This window comes from Acinonyx jubatus, chromosome B3, assembly GCF_027475565.1.
Source record: "Acinonyx jubatus isolate Ajub_Pintada_27869175 chromosome B3, VMU_Ajub_asm_v1.0, whole genome shotgun sequence".
Lineage (NCBI taxonomy): Eukaryota > Metazoa > Chordata > Mammalia > Carnivora > Felidae > Acinonyx > Acinonyx jubatus.
In genome coordinates, this window is record NC_069386.1 from 126,985,947 (window position 1) to 127,007,384 (window position 21,438).

The 21,438-nt window shown below is 43.8% G+C and overlaps 1 protein-coding gene across 1 annotated transcript; it reads left to right on the forward strand.

Moving 5' to 3' along the window:
- Positions 1 to 1,160: 1,160 nt before the first annotated feature.
- On the forward strand, positions 1,161 to 15,275 carry LOC128316177 (translation initiation factor IF-2-like). Its single transcript, XM_053225105.1, has 4 exons — positions 1,161 to 1,341; positions 1,598 to 1,884; positions 2,670 to 11,119; positions 11,297 to 15,275. Exons 1-3 carry the CDS (start codon positions 1,161 to 1,163, stop codon positions 3,870 to 3,872), a joined length of 1,671 nt encoding a protein of 556 aa, XP_053081080.1. The 3' UTR covers positions 3,873 to 11,119; positions 11,297 to 15,275.
- Positions 15,276 to 21,438: the final 6,163 nt, after the last annotated feature.

Here is a 21,438-nt window from a genome sequence, read left to right on the forward strand (position 1 = left end):
AATACCATGCCCCGGGAGCCCCGCTGCTGCCGCGTCAGCTTCTTCCCTTTCCACCTCCCCGACCCTGTCGGATTCGGATGAGCCCTCTGCGAGGAGACACGGAGGCCAGGTAAAGGGACAGAGGTGCCAGGTGGAGTTTCCAGCAACTTCCAGGGCTGCTGCTAAGCGGCTGGGGGGGGGGGGGGGGATACGTGTATTTTTTGAACCAACGCAGGGGTGGTCATCGGGATGGGATGTTTTGGGTTTTGTTTTGTTTTGTTTTGTTTCCCCTCCAGAGAGAACACAGGCTGCTTAACTCTCCCCCGACTTTAGGGAGGTCTATTTGCAGGTAGAATTCACCTCCTTCAAAGAGTTTTGTAACTGAGCTCTGGGTCAAACGCAAATTTGCTAGTTTGCTAGGAGGATCCATCCCCAATTGGGGGTTCTCCAGCCATTAAGCTTGCTGGAATCCAGCTTCTCACTTCCCCCGAATGAATACGCTAACTTCTAGGAGTAACACCCCCTACTCCGCCACCCCCGCGCCCGCTCCATCTGCTGATAATGTCACCGCTGTTATCGAGCGGCTGCATCCAAAGCCGGTAGCCCGCCTCCTGCCCGAAACCCGGGACTGATTCCTGGCTAAACGGACGCGGAGGAGGTGCCTTTCCCTTCGAGGTGCATTTCCCTTCGACTTGGGGAGAAGGTTACTTTCTTGCAAAACCAAGTCTTTCTCCAGCTCTGCTGCTCTTCGGTGGCCCAGCTCTGAGCTCGGCCAGCGCGTCTTCCTGGCGCGCCAGTGGGGGCGGTGAAGGCTCAGGGAGCACACCAGGCTGAACCCGGGTTGCGTTCTCTGAGCCGCGAGCGTGGGACGCGGAAAGCCGGCGGAACACGCCACCCCCCACCCCCTGGCGCTAAGTGCGTGGGCCAGGCGGCGGCGAGGAGGGCGGGAGCAGAGCCTCGCCAGCTGCCACCGTGTCCCCGCGCGGGTCCGGCGCAGCCTGGGAAGATCCCTCCGCCGCGCTGACCAGTGTCGGGCTCGGCTCCGTGCCTTCAGCGCCGGCGCGGTCACTTCTCATTTCTAATCAGGCCCAAGATCAAGGTTGCCAGTTGAGGTCGGGGCATTACCGGGGACATTAAGAATCGGGGAGCAGGGTGATTGGGGCCGACTGGACTCTTACTAGATGCCCGGGAAACTCCTGGATCGCATGGGGCTTCAGCCAGCGGCAGCTGCTGGTGGAGGTGGAGGCCACCACGGCTGTCCTCGCTGGCGCCTTGGTCCTGGAACCTCCCAGCAAGATGGCACTCTGTCTGTCCTAGTCCAGTTAACTCCCCCAGCCGTGCCCCCTCCTCCCGTGGATATTTGTTAGTCACACACTGAGTCTGGGGAGAGGAGCGGTTATGTAGATGTGAATCAAAGTATTTTCCTGACCACTTTGCATAATGCAACAGGAGCAGCGACCCGCGGGCACAAACCCAGGTCGTGTGTGCGTGTGTGTGTGCGCGCGTGTGAGCGCGTGTGCCACCGTGCGTCTCGGGCGTGCGTCTGGGTGGATCCGTGCGTGGCTTGTGCTTAGGAGGCAAATGGGGCGTTTCTCTAAGTCGTCTTAACACGGCTAAGGCACTCAGATACGTGAAGGCGGTAGACACCGCAGGGATGAGAAGGAAATGGAAACAATTGGGAAAGTGGTGCCAAGTGACTCAGGCTTTGAACTGAGGACGGGGAAATCCTCCCGAGCCCGTCGCGGCCACCGCCCCTGCCCCACTCGCGGTCCGCGACAGCCCGTGGGTCCCCAGGGAGTTGGTCCTGCGCTAGTTTCAAGCTTGCTGTTTGCTTCTCGCGTGGCCCCACCGACGGCGCCTCTCCGCGCAACCCCACGCTTGGCGCGAGCTCGCTCTCCCTCTTCTGTTCGCATTCAGCCTCTCTACAGACTTGTTAAAACATGACAGCAACTTACTGGAGCCAGGAGGAGCGACGATGAAACGAGAGCAGAAAACCAGAACCTTTTAAAATATGTTTTCCAAGAAAGAGACGTGCACCTGGTTTTCTTACATTACTCTTTAACCTTTGCAGAGAGATTGCTAAGTGGAAACGGCGCCTGTATACACATCAGGCTCTTTTTGCTGTCAAGTCTTTTTTCTGAACCTTTGACGCTGAATTTAGTTGTCCGTGGTAATCTACGGGGAAAGTGAACACCCCTTTTTCCCAGCAGCCAGAGTGAAGGGAGAAAATAGGTGTTCGAAATGATCATGTTAAACTTCGGATTATTTTTCCAATTAAAGTTATTGGATAAGGTCCGGGATCTGGGAATTAACGGGGGATGGGATGGGGGTGGGGGCTCAAATCACCAGGGTTGCCTTCATTTGAAATAACGCCATCTTGGTTGTGAGACTTGTTATATTTTTACCCTCTAATCTCACGTTTCGATCATTTCTCCGAGTCTACGTAATAGATCCTCTGCCTTGCAAGTACATCGCAGGCGGGCGGGGTGGGGGGGGGGGGGAATCGACTTTCAGCCCTCAGACGGTGGCATTATCCCTGAGAGTTGGGGGGTGGGAGGGGGTGCAGGCTAGGGAGAGAGGAGGGGGCGTGCTCGGTCCGGGTGGCATCCATGGTGTTGGCCCAGACGCCCTGCAACTCTCTTCAGGGAGGAGAGGGTTAAAAGCCGAGTGCGACTTTGCCTCTTGGAAAGCTTAGGGTTGCAGCCGCGCCTCCCAAGCATTCTTTAAACCAGAAATGTGGGAGGGACTCCGAAAGGGAGGGAGTAAAGGAGGGGGGCAGAGAAAGAGGACTCGAGGAGGGGAGCGCGCCAGAGCGCGGGGGACGGAGGGAGAGGAGGAGCGCGGGAGCGGCGGAGGCGATCCCGCGAATTCATTACTGTAAACATCTCCCGGGGGTGTCAGGAGGGGTGGGGGTGGGGGCCGCGGCGTCTACATTAGCCCGGCCGCGTCCGAGCGTGGCAGCAGTGAGGTCGGAGCAGCCTCGGGACCCACACCGGGGCCGGCGCCGCACTTGGAGCGAGCCCCGCGCCCGCCCCCGCGCAGCCCCGCGCTGCGCCCGGGTCCGGGGCTCTGAGCGGTCAGCTCCGGGCGCGCACGCCCGGCTCTCGGGCCGCCCCCCGAGGTCCTCCGCTTTCGCGGAGCTCCGGCGCTGCGGGGCCTCTTTCCGCTGCCTTCCCCTCTCGCCCTCTTCTTTCGGGACTCGTGGCGCGGTCGAGGCGGAGAGGGGGAGGCGGAGGAGGACCGGAGGCGGGGGCCGCGGCGGCGGGAGCCGAGAGAAAGTGGCATGCCCGAACCCTGGAGGCGGAGGTGGCGGAGGAAGGGGGAAGACGATGCCGCGGCTCCGTAGGGGAGAAAGGCGAGAGCGAGCGAGGCGAGCGAGGCGAGTGGGGCGCCCGGGCTCCGGCCGGCTGCGGGGAGGCGCGCGCCGCTCTGAGGCTCCGGCCTCCGCACCCCCGAGCCCCGACGCTGCGGGCGACAGGGCTGGGCTTCGGCAGCCGCCACCGTTGCCGCCTCCGCCACCCGGAGGACCGAGCAAAAGTTTGGATCTGGGGGAGGACGCGGCGCTGAGCGAGATTACCACCGGGGCTGGAAGGAGACCTCGAGAACCTTCGCAGGTAATGCGCACCCCCAACCCTCTGCTTCCGTGCCCGGCCGCTGGGCTTCTGCTCATTCCCAGCGCCTTTGCTGACCCTGGCCAGACAGATCTGACTGAAAGTAAGAGGGAAGCGAAGTTGGAGATCCCGGGGATGGGCACCAAGCGCGGGGAGATCTACAGTCAGGTTAGAGGGACCCGCGGCGCTTCTCTGCCCCCGGTGGGCAGCTGTGCGGGGAGGCGAAGCTCCCCCTGGGGATGGAGGAGAACCCTCGGCCCCAGCTGGGGCCTCTTTTCGTAGCTCGTTGGAAATTGAGAATGTGGATTGGGGGGCTTTTAGTATTCTTCAATCCGGGGGAATGATGCATGGATTGCACTAATTCCCATCCTCACCTTCACCCTCTCTCTCTCTCAGCCTTATTTAGCGTCTTTTAAAGATGATAGGAGCCCACTCCCATTCGCCCACTCCGTTTAGCTGGTGCAGGAAAGCAAATCTGGGCGTGTGTGTGTGTGTGTGTGTGAGAGAGAGAGAGAGAGAGAGAGAGAGAGAGAGAGAGAGAGACAGAGAGAGACAGAGAGACAGAGAGAGGGGGAAAGAGAGAGAGAGAGCGCGGGAGGGAGGAGGAGAGAAATTCAAGGAAAGGGAAAAATTTTACCTTTCCCCCCTTTGACATCCTCGGATCGTTCCCTTCCTCCCTCCTTCCATTCACCTTCTGGTGTCATAAAATAAAAACTTTAGAAGTCACATTTTTATTGCAGACTGATAAGAAAAGCATTAACCATTGACGACGTGAGTTTGCAGTGTTTGTAGTGTGTGTGTGTGTGTGTGTGTGTGTGTGTGTGTGTGTGTGTGTGTTGGGGGGGGTAGTGGTATTGCGGAGAGGCCGGTTTTTCCGTGGTGGCCTGATGCGCCATGGTGTGTGTGTGTGGGGGGGGGTGAGTGTTAGAGTGTGTGCACTTGGGGCGGGGGTGGGGGGTGTGCAGCGGAGAGAATATGGTCACGTTTCCCAGAACAGCAGCCTTACTTGAGCTAACTAAGAAAAGAGCTCCTGCTTTTCCCTCAGAGAGCTACAGAAAGATTCCAGCCCCAACTCTCCAACCTCCCCTTTCCCCCCTGTTGAGTTTTGAGTTTCAAAGCAGCTCCTCCTTTGCTGCTGCCACCATCACTATTAGGATCATTATTTATTCACCTGGAAGCTCATCTTGACTCCTCTTGTAAATGGAAATCAGTCTCCAAGACCTTTTGATTAATTTTAGTGGAAGGAATCTCTTGTAAAGCTTACAGTAAGCTAATCAAGTGCAAGGCGCAAATCCGTGTAAATGCTCACGCGGGAGTGCAAGGTGCTGATTAGGTTTCTTCACATGCTGCATTTGCTATGCAAAGCCCCATCTAAATGGGAGCATTGCTTCCCACTCAGCTGGGAGGCTCTTAAATCACACAGCATCTCAGGGAGCTTTGGGGCATGTCCCCTTGCTCACAGGCTGATTGCTAAATGTATTAGTGTGACTTCTCCTAGCCAAAAGCTAGTATGTAGGCTAGCTTCCATATAGGAACCCATATTGTCTGTGGACTTAAGTGATATGACCTTCTTAAGTCTCCAGTGAAAGGATCCCCCAACCATTTTGAGGTAATAGAATGCAGATTGGCGTTTGTCCGGGGATGTATTTAGTTGTTGCAGTATAAACGTAAAATTTTAGGTCAGTATTTAAAGTGTGAGAACTGGACTTTTTTTCTTTTTTATCACTAAGCAATATGCAGCAGATTCATAAGATCGACAGGCCACCATATTAGAAGAGAATAAATCTTTGGGGAATACACATGCCATGAAAAGTTGCCCGTTCCCCATGATGCTATTGTTCTTCCAAATATAACTTTTCTTCCTCTCCTCCTCAAAAGCCCCAAACAGGATAGGGTTAAACCATTTAAGACTTTTTAATGATCATCTATGGCAGTGCAACACCATACTGTCATGTTGAATTGCCAGTATGTGAGTGGAGGAGGTAGGAAAAAGAAATTTCAAGCATTATTCAATGTCTCTGCCAGTAGGTACAAGAAATCATAAAAAGAATTGGGCTAGCTGTGTAGCAGAACCTATTACAAATACAAACCTAGCATGGAAAGAATGCTGGGTTTTGTTTGTTTGTTTGTTTGTCTTAATGCCCATGTCTGAACACTTCAGTAGTTTCATTGCAGTTTTAGAAATTCCTGGGGGGAATTTCTTCTTTAACAGAAGAAAGTAGATTCCCAAATGACACCATGCTGGGCTGCCTTGAGGTTCCCTAGGTAGTCATGGTTTTTCTCCCCCCTATGCTAGGTTTCAGATGATGTGATCTTATCTGAGTTTGACTTTGACCGGCTGGATCTAATTTGAACCTCCTCTGATGCCTGTTACATTTATATTCTGGCCTGCTGGAGAGTTTGATTTAGGATTTAGACATATCTCCCTGAAGCAACCTTATATCTTCCCAGTTTGAAGCTGTGGTTTCAAGAAAGGCTCAAGTATGTACGTCCAGAAGCTTTATTCTGTAGAGACTCAGTGTGAACATCTGATCTAGTTTGGCTCTTTGGTCTTGTAGCCTACAAGGAAGAATTCCCGCTTCTGCAATGAGCAGTGTCTGAAGTTAAAAAATAGCAAAGGGTGTGTGTGGGGGGGGAGGGGTCTCGGTTTTGCTCACTATTTAGAAGATTCAAAAAAGGTCAAGGTGATGCAGTTTTATTTCTATTCAGGTCAGACCTTTCTGGATAATCACCTTTTGGTATTTTTACTTTAATTTCAATTCAAGTTCATTTTTCACTAGATTACTTTAATAACTTTGTGGTTTCTGCCATGGTGATTCAAATTCAGTCCATTAGTGACCTCTATCTGTGAGAAGTGAATACTCATTGTTTTTCTTTTTCTCATCAGTCTGCAGATTATGTAGGGGGAAAAAAACCCAAAGGCTCTGTAGTTCTTTCGGAATATTTAGATTTCCGAGCCTGATTTTTCTAATACGGAGTTCAGTATGGGTAATGATATTTAACAACAGTAATAAAATGTTACAGGCTAATAGGCTACTAAATGGTTATTCCATATAGCATCGACAGTATGATCAATATAAATAAAATACCAGTGCTATCCACTGCCAGTAAAAAGATTGTACAGTCAGGTAGACTAATGTTTTGAGACTCACAATGCTGCTGGATGTAAGTGAAATTTTATTGCCCCTAAGTGCTTACATAACAAGGGAAGCTTGAGACAGGCTCAGAACATATATGTGATAACTAGACTTCATGGTAGCAGTGTGTGTATGTCTTTAAATTCAGCTGTGCTTCTGCTGTGAACTTATGGGACAGATCAAGGACAGGCGAGGTGGGATGTGAGAAGGGTGTCTATAAACAGATGGTCTTTTAAGGAGACTTTTAAAATCTGATTCCTAATCCCAGCTTTGTCTTCTGAGGGTTTTGAAATTGAAATTTCAATTTGGGTTGATTATCCTAAATGGTAATTGAAGACAAAGTTTACTGAATTTCTTAGGTGGGTGGATACCATTATCTGACATTTTCCAGATGGTTTTTGATGGAGTGGTATTCAGGGATATGGAATTTTTAGGAGGTTTTCTTTCTTTTCCCTTGGGCAGGTTTTACGCAAAAGACATTTTTAAAGACATTATTATTATTATTATACAACCATTATAATACCCTAGCCAACTTTCTTTCTTTTCCCCGCCTTCCAAATGCTCTGCTTTTTAAAAGTTACGTATTTTTTTTTCTAGAACTACATGTTGGGGATAGGAATATGACTCCCAGTATCTTTTTACTCTTTTCAGCAACGTGAACTCCAATTAAGTATCTGTTTATAGTAAAACACACACACACACACTCACCTACACATCAAGAACCCTTTTAAGACAGAGATTCTTTTCAAGGTTTTAAATATGGTTCTTTTTAAAGAGCTATGACACAAATATTGTAATAAAAATATCCTGTGTTCCGATGAATACAGAGACTTATTTCAGTAGCATGGAACAGTAAAACACTGTATTAGCAAAATAATCAGTGGTATTTTCAGTACATGGTCAAAATCTGTTAGAACCTTCATGGGTTTTTTTTTTCTTTCTTTCTTGGCGGATTTCACATCTACTGGTCTTTTTTGGTTTTCTTTGATTCCTTCTACTGAGGCTCTTTGAAGTGATTCAAAATTAAACAGTAGCTACTTTTTTTTAGGGAAATTCATCATGGTATATTCAGGATTCCAGAAGAGTTAATGATGCAGAAAAAGTCCTGTAAAACATCTTTCTAAAAGAAGTCCTTCTCTTGTGGGCTTCCCACTTACTGGCCTCCTGTACCATTTGCAGTGAATTGGAACTCCGTTATTTATTTATTTTTCAAATACCACCTCTAACTTAATTTAATGTGGGATGTGTTTCTGCAGAAGCATGCAGCACCATGTGTCTCGAGTCTCCTGAACAAAGCAGTGTCGTTTTTATGGATCTGTAATAAGGGAAAGTCAAAGAAAATATCCTTGTATACTTTGGGAAGTCAAAAGGCCACATTCACGATTCTCAAACACTGGTCAGTTATTCTGCTGATGCTTAATAAGGCCACACGTTTTCCGGCAGTTTAGTGGTTAAAGACCTCAGCCATTTTTTTTTTTTTTTAAGCATTCACAGAGTAAATCTCTGGCCCTCCTACCCGTTAGGCGCTCATTAGAGCTGAGCAGTTTTTCTCACTTTCTTCCCTGGTTGCTTTTAAGGGAATGTGCAGGAAACTTGGCAAAAGTTCCTCTGTCCCCTTCAGTTCACAGGTCATGTGTTATATTTCAGTTCTCTTTATTAGAGCTTTCAAGACACAGATAAAAGAATCTTCTATCTGAACCTTTTAAGAACCTGAGGGCTTTTGGATTTAAACCCACCAAAAAATATCAGGTCTCAAAGTTCATAGAAGCTATTAGGTCCTTGGAATATCGAAACCCCCTTCAACAAAGAGTACAAGAACAGTGGCTCCTAAAGTCTGTTCACAAATATAGTGGCCACTGAAGTCAACAGAGGTCATGAGCTGAATGGAAAACATTAGACTCATATCAGTCCCGAAATAGGTCCATGTGCTGGTGTCACTCTTATCCCCAGCTGCCTAGGGGCGTCACTTTCATGAAAATCCAGTGTCAAAATAGCCTCTGTGATAGTTTCCTTTCCCACTTTGCTCCAGAACTTGGACTTAAGTATTTTGAAGAAGGAAATAATGCAGGGAATTCTAATACTCCTCATAGATAGAGGGAGGTGAACGTTACGGAAGTAGGTTGGAGAAGCATTTGACATAGAGGTTCCAGAAAATTCTGTCTAGGCTCCGAGGGATGAAATTGATTCATACTTAGCCTTTCCCCCTCTTCTTGTACCTTTTCCAATTATCACATGCGGGATTTTATTGCTCACAACTGCCTCTGTGAGTTGGTCTGAGAAAGCCCTATTAGTCTAGTGTCTCACTGGATGATGGGAACCAGAAACAAGTAGAAGGCTACGTAAGTCTGCATAGAGTTCCCTTTGAGATCCTTTGGCTTTGCACAAAATGATGAACGTTACATTTTATCCCATAGATGTTGAGTTCTCCAGATACAGTTTATAAGTTTCTTCCTTTACCAACCTAACCGAAAGATTAGAGTTGGATTTTTTATAAAAATAGTAACAATTATTTAAATCACATAAATATTTAGAACTAAATAAATAGCATTTCTTGTCTCCCCACCATTATATTAGATGCAAGTTTTCCTGTTATGGATGGCTTTAATTTTATGATGTAGGCCTTGTGATTTGGGACCTTAACTGTGGTGGGGAGTGAGCGGTAGGGAGATTGTTGTGGAGGAAAGAAAATATATGTCCATATAAAGAAAACCTGTATTCTCATGTCAGCACACTGCTTTCTACATTATGACTTTGGACAAATTACTTAATCTGCTGGAGACTTAATTTCCTTTCTGCAGAGTTCCACAGGGTTGGTGCAGGGTCAGATGAGATTAATGTGTGGGAAAATACCATGATAATCATACAGTGTTATAGTTCCATAAAGGCGCATTATTCAAATTGATAACATTTACCTATGCAAGACTGTCATATGCCAGGATAGTTCTAGGTCTTATATTAAGACAGTGTCCTGCCTTCCAGGAGCTTTGGTTTTTGTGAAGGCCATGAGATATCTATCACCCAAGCAGTAAAGTGTCAGTGAAGTGTCCACATCATTTTTTCCTTTCATTTAATGGTGCATTTTCTTCTTTTGTGAGTTTTCCCTGTTTTGATGCAAGTATTCTTTTCAAGAATCAAGGGTAATTATGGTGAGATCTGTGTAAGGGCCAAGCTTCCCATCCTTGACAGGTTGGCTTAATGTTAGAAACTGAATTTATCACAAATGGATTCCACTGAGGATCTTTTGGGAAGAAACCATTAACATTCCCCGCAGTAAGGCTGTTTCTCTTCTTGGGTGCATTTATGCTTCAGTCATCCAAGTTACCTTTTGCAAAACACAAGTCATTAGTAGAATATATGATGGTATTGGGGCACCTGGGCGGCTTAGTTGGTTAAGCACCTGACTTTGGGCTCAGGTCATGGTCTTGTGGTTCTTGAGTTCGAGCCCCGTGTCAGGCTCTGTGCTGACAGCTCAGAGCCTGGAGCCTGCTTCAGATTCTGTCTGTCTGTCTCTCTCTCTGCCCCTCCCCTGCTCATGCTCTGTCTTTCTCTGTCTCTCAAAAATGAGTGAACATTTAAAAATTAAAAAAAAAATATATGTATATATATGATGGTGTTTAAAACTTTGGTTTTGCAACATGAGACAGGCTGGTGAAAAGCCTGCCTTTTTGGTAGAGCAAACCTAGTGAGCTCATTACCAATGAGTGGAAAGACTTGATTTATTAAGATACCAAATTACTCTCCAAAGGTTGGCCTTATTTTGACATTGTTAGTGTCACAAAACCCTTGTGGGACAGTTTTTTGCAACTTATTTTTCCATAGTGTTTTTCAATTGCGTTTTTATAACTGTCACATCTGAGACATTTTAATTTTAAATGTTTCAAGAGTTAGCGTGTTTATTTTACTTTCCTGATTTGTATACATGTAGGACCTTGTAAAGGTGAATTTGTAATCATTTTATGGTTGCTTAATTGAAGCTTGCAGAAAACACATGCATATGGGAAGTGTATTTGTAAAATGTATGGTTAGGTTGTGATTCTTGATCAGAAGAATGTATTTATCAGTCATTTGGACTTATGACAATCTGTATTTAATAATGTTCTTTTCAGTTTCTGACTTACAGTTTGCCAAAGTTCTGACACTGCCTTCCTTTTTCTTTTTCTTTCTTTCTTTCTTTCTTTTTTTTTAATTGATGAGTATTTTAGCAGTATGTTGTAAAGTACCTGGCCATATAACTATATTTTTACATGACAAATTACCTTTGTAGTTTGGCAAAATTAATCTGAGTGCTTTCTGTTCTGGCAGTGCTGAGTGACATAATAATAACATTTGAAGAAGGAAAATGTTTGCAACTACTCTGAAGAGTTCTGCTAATAAAACAAGAAGAATCTGGAGGTATATGTGTGGGAAGTTAGAAATGCACAAACAAATCTAAGTCTTAGATACCATGGGGAGGGTGTACTATTACATTCTTAAGCTTGGTGGTGCTAATCTAGCCCATATGTCCCCAACAGAATGGAATAATGAGATAGCCCAAGTTATTTTTAATTGGACATTTTCTTTTCCAAATAGGTCCTAAGGAAACTCTAAATAAAGAGAAGCACAAAATGCAATGAAGGGATATATTTTTGTGTGAATGGCTTGATACTCATGAAGGAGATATGATTCTTTTAGAGACAGAAGGTATGCACCAGATGATAAAGCTTTTCCATTCATCCAGGAGGTGACTTTTAGCACTTACTGTATGCCAGCCATAGAGTAGGACTGGAGAGGCAACAATGATGCAGGAGGATCCTTGTCCTTGAGGCTGCCCAGGCTGGGGAGGAGAGAGGGAGACACAAAACCTAATTGCATTATACTTCTACGTGACCGAAGATTAGTCAACCCTAAGAAATGTGCCAGGAATACACAGTATTAATGAAAACCATGGACAGATTTTTCAACATCTTTAAATTTTTTTTAATGTTTATTTGTTTTTGAGAGAGAGAGAGAGAGACAAAGTGTGAGCAGGAGAGCGGCAGAGACAGAGGGAGACACAGAATCCAAAGCAGGCTCCAGGCTCTGGGCTGTCAGCACAGACCCCAACGTGGGGCTTGAATTCATGAGCCACAGATCATGACCTGAGCTGAAGTCAGATGCTTAACCGACTGAGCCACCCAGGAGCCCCTTCAATGTCTTTTAGTCTTTATGTCTAGTATAAAATGGGAGAAAACATTTTCTACTCACCGAGCTGTTCTTCTGAGAGGGTTGAGATAATTATATAAAATGCCCCCCTGTGTGGCACACGGTAGAGGCTTAATAGATGCTGACTGCAGATCCTTCTCTCTCCAAAATGATGATGATTCCCCATGTTACTTTTCCCCTTCTACAAATATCTTTGCCATTTCTCTGGAATCCCAAAAAAGGCGTTTGACCCCTTGAACCGATTCACCAACAAGATACAGCTTCTTCTGCAAAATAAAATCTCAGTAGTATGCGTATAACAGAGCATGAAAAGGACAGCAAAGGAAATAAGCACTTCACACGGTGGCAGAATGAGCTCATAGCTAGTGGTGTATCTCAGTCCGCTGGTGTCATAGGGGTCGGAGAAGGGAGGGGAACAGAAACGAGGACACTTTCGTCTGAGTTCTGGGGAATCAGAAAGTGGTGTCAACGGGGGCTTGTCGAACTTATGGTTTTGCTGTTATGGTTGTGGATGTTGTTGTTGTTATTGTTGTTCATTGAAAGCACAGGCTTTGGCACTCGAAGAGTGCTTCTCCATGCAGCCCCCTTCACCTCCACGCACCCTTCCGGGGTGGCCAATGCCTGCAGCTTGCAACAAAGTCCTGCGTCCAGACTGTGACACTGGGCTTAGTGAGCTACGGTTAGTAGGTCTTTGCCAATGTACAGAGATTTTTATCCGGATGAATTTTAAACGCTTGCTGCACACAATTCATCTCACACATGACCCTTGGCAGAGTCCTGAGAGTATTTTATCGTAGAAGATTAACACACAAATTATTGTTAGGTTTATATAATGCTTAGTTTGTACTTATAGAATGATTGCACCTTGCTGGTATAATGACAGATGCCTGAATCCGAATGATGCTAGTGGATTATCAGTTTAATGTGGAACTATTTCTTCCAGAAAGTAATTTCCAGTGAAATTAAGCAAAGGGTCTTCTAACTGCTTCTATGGGAGATATTCTGAACAAATATAGTGCTCAAGGTCACTGGTCAAAATACACAATGCTGGGGTTATTTTTCATTTATCACCGTAATTGAATGTATGTATAGTATAAGTTTTGCTTTCTACTCAACCATTAAAATTTAGGTGTTTCCCCCCAGTATAAATCTATAAATTTATTGCTGTAGGAAATTATAGTTAACAAGCTGTTAAGCATGTCCCAGACCTCCAAGTCCTGAAGTGCGGAAGCTTTTCCTGGGAAGATCACATAATATATAATGTGGTATATATACATATAATTAATCAAATTGGAGAAGAGAGAAGCAGACACTAGAGCATATTTTGTAAGGTGTCCACATCTTGGTAAGTAGCTTCTGAACCAAACGTTCTACCCGGCGTAAAACAGTAAGACCTTGTTTTGCTACTTTAGAACATGTAAGAGAGATTAACATTCTTTGGAAAGTAGTTTAAAATTTTTCTTTGACTCAAATAGGTAAGGAACAAGTCCAATAGTGCTGACAGCAGTGGAATTTAAAACTCAAGTCTAATAATCTCTGAGTCCCGAAGGAATGCAAGGCAGACATCCGTTCTAGTCACAGGCTTGTAACTGGGGATTTGACAAAGGTTGAATCCTTACCGTGTGCCAAGCACCATGCTGTTTTGGCATTTGGGATATTCTTTCAAAGAAGACTTCATCCTTGCTCATCAAGAAATATGATGGGTTGGCCTAGAGATGCCCTTTGCCAAACTTGACTCATCCGTCTTAATTAACTGGAGAAGTTGGTTAAAAATCCAGGTCCCTGGGCCTTAGGCCTGGAGATTCTGATTTATTAAGCCTGTGAGAAGCCTGGGAATATGGATGCCCAAAGACTCATGGAATTGGAGTTTACTGACCTACATAATTTTTTTAGGATTTTTTTTTTTCTGACCCAAGATTCAGTAGTTTTAGAATCATCTGGTTTATAGTCATTTGTGAATTTCTATCAGTAATTTTTCTGTGTATTTTGTCACAAAGAAAATACTGCTTGATTTAACCCAACTATTCTAGGAAAGAACCTTCAGAGGGCCAGACGCCCGGACTGGCTTCTCTCTTGGTGGCCACAGTCTCCGTATGATGCCTCCAGCTTCCATCCATGTTGCCTCAACTATTACACTGTGCTGTTTTTGGAATCCCTGCAATTACCCTCCTAAAAACCAAATGACATTACTTTGGTCATCTACCACTTGGGTTCCCTGTCCCTCTGGATAAAGCCCATCTAAGCTTGTTATTATAACATGTGAGATTCATGAAATCTGCGTCTCAAACCATCATTCAGGCCTCATTCTCAAGCGCCCATCCCCTGCACCCACCTTTATGATTAGGAATGGCCTCTTGAGCCTTTCCCTTACTGTTTATCCTTTATGTGGAATATTACCTCTTCGCTCTCCATTTGGCAAACTCATTTCCTTTAAGACCCACACAAATGTCACCTTCCCTCCCAGTCAAAATTACTCACTCCTTCCTCTGAGCTACTACAGCATTTTGTTTGTACCTTTATTATTTCCCTGTTCATGTTGTGTTGTAGTGTGTCTGTTCTAATGTCAGTCTTTCCCATTAGATTCCAAGAACCTTGGCTCATTCATTCCGTCTTCCTAGTGTTAACAATCATGCCCAAAGCACCAGGTTCTGCAGAAATGTAATTGAATGAATAAATGCATGATTGTGCTGGCCAATCCTGGAAGACAAGAAGATTCATAATCTAATGATAGGGATGGCTTCCTCAGAAGTGCATTTTCATTCCCATAGACAGGTTGCCCAATGGGGACAAAATACAATGCCCACCTTTCTGCCTCACTCTAAGCAGGTTTGTCAGGCGAATGCCTGCTGGTTAACCCAACCCTGATCAGCATCAAGCACTCCAAACCACACATGAGGCAATTCAGATGCCACACTGGAAGATCTGTTTAAAGAAGAAATAATTCCACTTGATGGTCTATCTTTCTTGGCACTGAGTAAAACCATCAGTTAAGTAGATGTGCACGCAGATGTGGTTAACCATAGAATGAGAACTTAACTCGTACCATTAACTTTGTGTATCTTTCTTGGCTTAATTAAAGAGAGCGAAGCAAAGAACTTGTGAAAATTTTGTGCATTTGTACTCTCATTTTTTTGCCCTTTGCTTTTATTTTGTTGATTTTATCTCAGGCACATGATTTCCTGATGGAGATATCTGAGGAGCCAGGGCTCTCCAGAGAGGAGAAAAGAAGACCTGAAATCATAACTCTTTAATCACTCTGTCTCCACAAAGCAGGATCCACCTTAGTGTTCATGACGTGCACATGAAGAACATTTGAAGGTTACGATAAATTCTAAACTTTCCAGGTTTAATGTGGTCATAATGGTGACAGACGGACTCTCAGTCCTGCTTAGGCAAAAGATAATTCTAACAATACCTTGCTACCTTTTCAAGGTGAATTATCAACTGCTGGACAGAGGTGACTCTCATGCATGTGGGCTCAGTGTGTGCAAAGTTTCAGCAACATTTCTGATGCCTAAATAGGTGGAAGATGGTGGAGCATAGTTTGATATGCTCCCACCTTAAACTTGACCCTTGGTTCCCTCGGGGCTGTCTGTATGTTGGCAGTGCTTTCAGTGCCAATAGGAAATACACAGAATGACACCTGAGTTGATTTTTGATAAGCCACTATGCTTTAATACTAGAGGCTTCGAACACCATCCTAGAAGATCTTATAATGTTAACTTATGGGACTGTTTAGAAACAATATGCTCTTCTCATTCTTGAATCACACTTAGTATTAGCAAGGCCATATTGTCATCAGGGGATTAGGCATCACCATAATAATAATAGTAAACAACAGCAATATATAAAAGTATGGATCATAGACGAGGTTTATTTAGAGTATGCTTATGAAGTTCATGTATATTATCACACTGAAATCTTCATGAAACCCTATAAATACGTTCTGTTGAGTAATACTGCTAATAACCCAATTTGACACCACAAGAAACTAGAGTAGAGAAAATTGCCTTAGGTTGTTTATCTTATTTCGTAGCTATTATCTTTATAGGATAGGTGAGCACTGGGTAATTTCCAAAATCAACATTAAATTTGTTTTTTTCCATGCCTTAAAAATCAAATTCAGAGGTGATGGCTCATTGTCCAGTAGGGAATCTGTGATGTAACTTTCTGTATATGATTTTTTTTTAATGGGTAACTATTTAAGAAATCATTCTTTGCTCTTTGCCTGTTTTTTGAGTGAAAATGGTTGTTGAGTTTCTCAAGGTATTTCTGTAAAATGGGAAGAGAGAAGACTCACTAGTTTGAAAATAAAGTATGGCAACTCTCATCCCATTTTCTGTATTAATGAAAGTCTATAGATAAATGCCTGATTGTGGGGTACATGTTTTACAGAGAACACTTTCCATTCTTTTCTTTACCAGCACTAATAATAAATAGTTAAATGAATTGATTTGAGAGTCACCTCCTTTTCCCTGTGGAGGTGATAATGGACAATAGAATGACCAGAGGGCAGATAATAGCGTAAAGTCAGTGGCCCCTGAGAGAGCCTGGAAATAGTGGAGAATTGACTGTGTTATAAATAGGTCAGATTCTCTCCTTTTCTAGATCTATGTAATTGCTCAGCCGGCAGACTATATTGGGTGAAAAAACGAGACAGAGATGGGCTGGAAAAGGCTGCTCTACACTGATGATTTGAAAATAAGCGCAGGATGCGCTTGAAAGTCTTCACCCTGTTGAATGACATTTGGCCATCTCTCCCTTTGTGCATTTTGTACTGATGCACTTATCTCTGCCTATAGCAAAATTGTGTTTTCTGAATTCAGGGATCGTAGTGAAGACCTTCCAAATAACTGTCCTTCCCGGGTCCATGTAAATATTATCCATGCTGCCTTAATTCTTTAATTTCCACTCCTTAATTCCTTCGTTCCCCTTTAGACAGCTAGACCCTGTCTACTGGCGTTTCTGGGTTCTTCTGTCACCGTATGCCTACTATCTGTCATGAGGCAGCTCTGGATGAGTGGCATACTTGAGTCAGTATTCTTGAATCACACTGAGTATTAGCAAGGCCGTGTTGTCAGTGACCTGAGTTAATCTAGATGAGCTCATGGATGGAGTTATGAAAGCAGGATCTGCCCAGGCATGGGAGCAGTTTAGTGAATGGCCCCATGGCCAGCCAAGCTCCATACCACATGAAAACACCAGTTCTGTTTGGCCCTTCGGGGAATTCTGTGGTGTTTCTTTCTGCAACAGTCTGAATTTGGCTGAATTGGGTGGAGCCAAAATATTTGCTATCTACGGTTTGCCACCGAGAGATGATCAGGTCACGTGAAAGAAACCTAAACATACTAGCGTCGCCCCTGCCAGTAGTGACTGCCTGGTTTGTCTGGACCGTATGCTTCTGGAACAGATCAGCCTGTGACCCCGTGTCACTCTTCCCTTTCCACTCTGAGTGCTGACCCGATTGGTTTTCTCCTGGACTTTGGGGTGGGTATGTGTCAGCATGAGCTCGTTGTTCGCAACTGAGTCCCAACAGAGAACTTAATTCATATTTCTTTGTTAAGCAAGTTATGCTGTCTAGAGCCACGATTTTGAGCCATATTTGATTACTCCTTTTATTTCATTTTCAAATCTTCTATCTCTAGTTTTATGCATCTTTTAAAAATGCTGTCCATCTTCCCCTTTCACATTGGTTCCCTTGTGGCCCCCGTATGTCTTTCCTACCCTGACCTTCCCACCATAGTTACCTTAGTCTTCCTCATTCCAGAGCTGACGACATTACTTTTCATTATTTACAAGGTCAAGCCTAAACTTCTTAGCTTGATACTCATGGCTCTTCCTTCTGTAGCTCTCCCTAATCTTCCCAAGGAAAGTTTATCTTCTCTTCTGAACTAAATTTAGAGTATGGCCTTACTTTTATCTTTATGGTAGTCTTACTGTGGTGTACATTTTTACCAAGTGCTTTGTCTCCACTATCTGTGAGCTCATCTAGTGCAAAGATCATGCCCAATAAATGTTTGAGGAGCTAAACTGAACTCAGGTAACTGACCCCAACCACCGCTGTGAAATTTGCACACGGCACAAGTCCATGTCTCCCTCTATACTGCTTCCCATCAGATTTTAAATATGGAAAAAATTAATAGTGACAAAGTTTGTACAGATAACTCTTACATTTTTGAGTTTTAAAGTTATATAATGGAATAAGCTCCCTTTGTTCCCTTAGTGGAATTTTTTGTCAAAGCAGTGTACTCTTGCTTTGAAAACAGGAAGGTAGAACATTCCAACAACATCATGAACCCTCTGTTTATATTTGCGAAACCTGTAGTCTTTCCAGGCCTTGAGGCAAGAGCAAATAGACATAATCAGAGGCATTAGAACTTGATTATGTTGAATTGGATTCTTATAACTGAGGCTTGATAGCCAAAATTAGTGGTGTGGTAGTTTATACTGAAAGAGACGTTTGCGTTATTGCAAAACCATAGACTTCAGCTTGCTGGAATCTTTGACGGCATCTGGATGTTTTGAAAAAATACAGCAATCACATGCTTTTTATTATCTCTATAATTGTGTTCTTTTTACAAGGGAGCTGCATAAAGACATAGGGTTGGGGGTAATGCAAGGCCATGATGTTTGGATTCAGATTTGAATCCTGGTTCTGCCTCAGCCAACTAGGGTAACTAGAGCTTGTTCGTTCTTCCCTTTCCTTCCTTCCTTCCTTCCTTCCTTCCTTCCTTCCTTCCTTCTTTCCTTCCTTCCTTCCGTTCTTCCTTCCTTTCTTCCTTCCTTTCTTCTTTCTTTCTTTCTTTCTTTCTTTCTTTCTTTCTTTCTTTCTTTCTTTCATCTTTTGGGTCTACTTTCTCAGTGTTTAAATAGAGGAAAAATAATATGCATCTCATAGGATCACCATGGCAAATCGATTCGTGATGCTTGATACATATCAAGTACTAGTCAGCATTAGCACTCTTCCCCTTTGCCCTCTGACTTGAACTAATATGAATTCTGTGGCTTATAAATGGCAATTTTTTTCCTACATGGACAAGACAATTCTTCAATCCTGTGTCACTTTTCCCCAAAGGATCTCTGTAAGGACACAGTTCCTCCTACTCAGTTTCTCCATATCACTATTTATTTCTAGGGTCCAGAAGAGGATACAATACCCCAGAAATAGCCATTACTCTGTCTCAGGATACTCACTGCTGAAAAACTCTTAAAATCACTTATTTTTATGGGAAAAAATCTTTCCAGCAGTCTCATCGCCTCAAAAGCAGTGGGTATCCTGGATTATTAGAAAGGAATTATCCAAAGAAAGGGCTCTTAAAAACAACTGCTTGCAGAGGAGTCTGGCTTATCAACAGGCAAAAAAGGAATTTTTCTATTAAATTTCAGCTTGTCACTACAAACATGAAAATAGCAACTGTCATAATATATTCTTTGGGGACAGTGCTGTGAATGTTCACCACTAGGTGAAATTCTCAAGTAAGAGCTTCTAAGAATGAACATGAACCGTTCGAGAACCCTAGGGAATGTCTATTAGGAAACAGGTAAACAACAAAATGGAAGCCATGACAAAGAGAGAAGCAAACAAGGCAAATTAAGTAAATAATTTCATTGCAGACCACACTGTGGAAAATATGATGTGATAGAGACACAGTTCATTTAGCCTGAATGACCAATGTAATTATAACTGAATAATGAATATTTTTTTCTTTCTCTGCATAATATTAGTGTTACACTACCATTATGAAGCTGTTTTTCATATGAACACATCACAGCTATGCAAAATTATATTTATTGACTCCTTTTTGGGGAAAAATCAGGGTCATGTTAGCCTTTACTTAGATTTCAGTTTAAAGGCTTATCCAGAGTCTGGAAAGACAGTGTTAGAAGATAAAGAAAGATCTACACTATACAACATGAATGTTTTTGGTTTTGGTTTTTTGTTTGTTTGTTTGTTTTTACTTTTAACAGACAGATACTGGAACTTACCCTTGATTATGCTTTTCTTTGTATGGAGATACTGATTTCCTTATGTAAAATACTCTATAAATCTGGAAGGGGTTTATGGGAAAACTATCTATAGCATTCCCTTTGTTAGTGATGGAAATAACAAGAATAATTGTCTTGATGGTTTTAGCTTAAGTTTGGTCTTTTCATGATAAGCATGGAAAGAAGCTGAATTGCCATTGCCCCTCCTGTTCCGTGTTTCTGTATTTCTCAGTCATTCGCATAATTTCTATGAAAATGGATAGCAAATATATTCCTGAAAAAAACAAAACAAGTATTCAGATAATTCTTTGTCTTTAAGTGGTGGAGAGATTAGTAAATAATGAGATCCAGAGGAAATCTCTAATTTCATTTAACTGGTAGTTTGAGTTTGAATCTGACTCCACCCTTTTCCCAGAACTTCTCTCTTCAAAATTAAGAGCATGTTACTCAGCATTCAAGAAGAATGAAATCTTGCCATTTGCAATGACGTGGATGGGGCTAGAACGTATTGTGCTAAGTGAAATAAGTCAACCAGAGAAAGACAAATACCATATGATTTCACTCATATGTAGAATTTAAGAACAAAACAGATGAACATAGGGGGAGTGGGCAGGGAGGGAACAGAAGAGACGGACACAAACCATAAGAAACTGTTAATGATAGAGAACAAACAGGGTTGACGGAATGAGGGGGAGTGGGGGATGGGCTGGATGTGTGCCGGGTACGAAGGAGGGTACTTGTTGTGATGAGCACTGGGTGCTGTATGTATATAAGTGATGAATCACTGAATTCTACTCCTGAAACTCATATTGACCTGTAGGTTAACTCACTGAAATTTAAGTACAACTTTAAAATGAAAACAAAAATTAGAGCACGTTGCAGACGGAGAAGTGGGAGTTGGTATCTGTGAAATGTGTGAATATGACCCTCAGACCGCAGATGAAGTGATATAAAGAATAGGATGGGGTGGGGCGCCTGGGCAACTCAGTCTGTTAAGCGTCCGACTCTTGATTTCAGCTCAGGTCATGATCATGGTAGGGGGATCTAGCCCCCCGTGGGGCTCTGCACTGACTGTATGGAGCTTGCTTGGGATTCTCTCTCTCTCTCCCTCTTTCTGCCCCTCCCCACTCACATGCACAGCTGCACTCTAAATCAATCAATCAATCAATCAATAAACAGACATTAAAAAAACTAACAGAAAATTAAAAAAAAAGAATAGGATTATTTGGAAAAGTTAGGAAATGGGGTCAGAGAGACAGAAGCTTAAGAAACACCCCAGCAAGTCACTGGTAAGGATAACCTCCAAGAATTTCTTTTTCTGTGTGCAGTAGCTCTTACCCTTCCCGAAGGGATGGCTATTGGGAATGGATAAAAATGTGAAATGTTTGTTTTTTTCATGTTGTTCCATCATTTAACTCTGTAGAGCCCAAGTGACAGCAGCAGTGGTTCCGGTGTCACCTCCACTGGTCTTGTTTAATGGGAATGGATGGGAAGGGCAGTTCCCTGTGGTCACGGGCATATCCAAGAATGACCCCACATAGAGG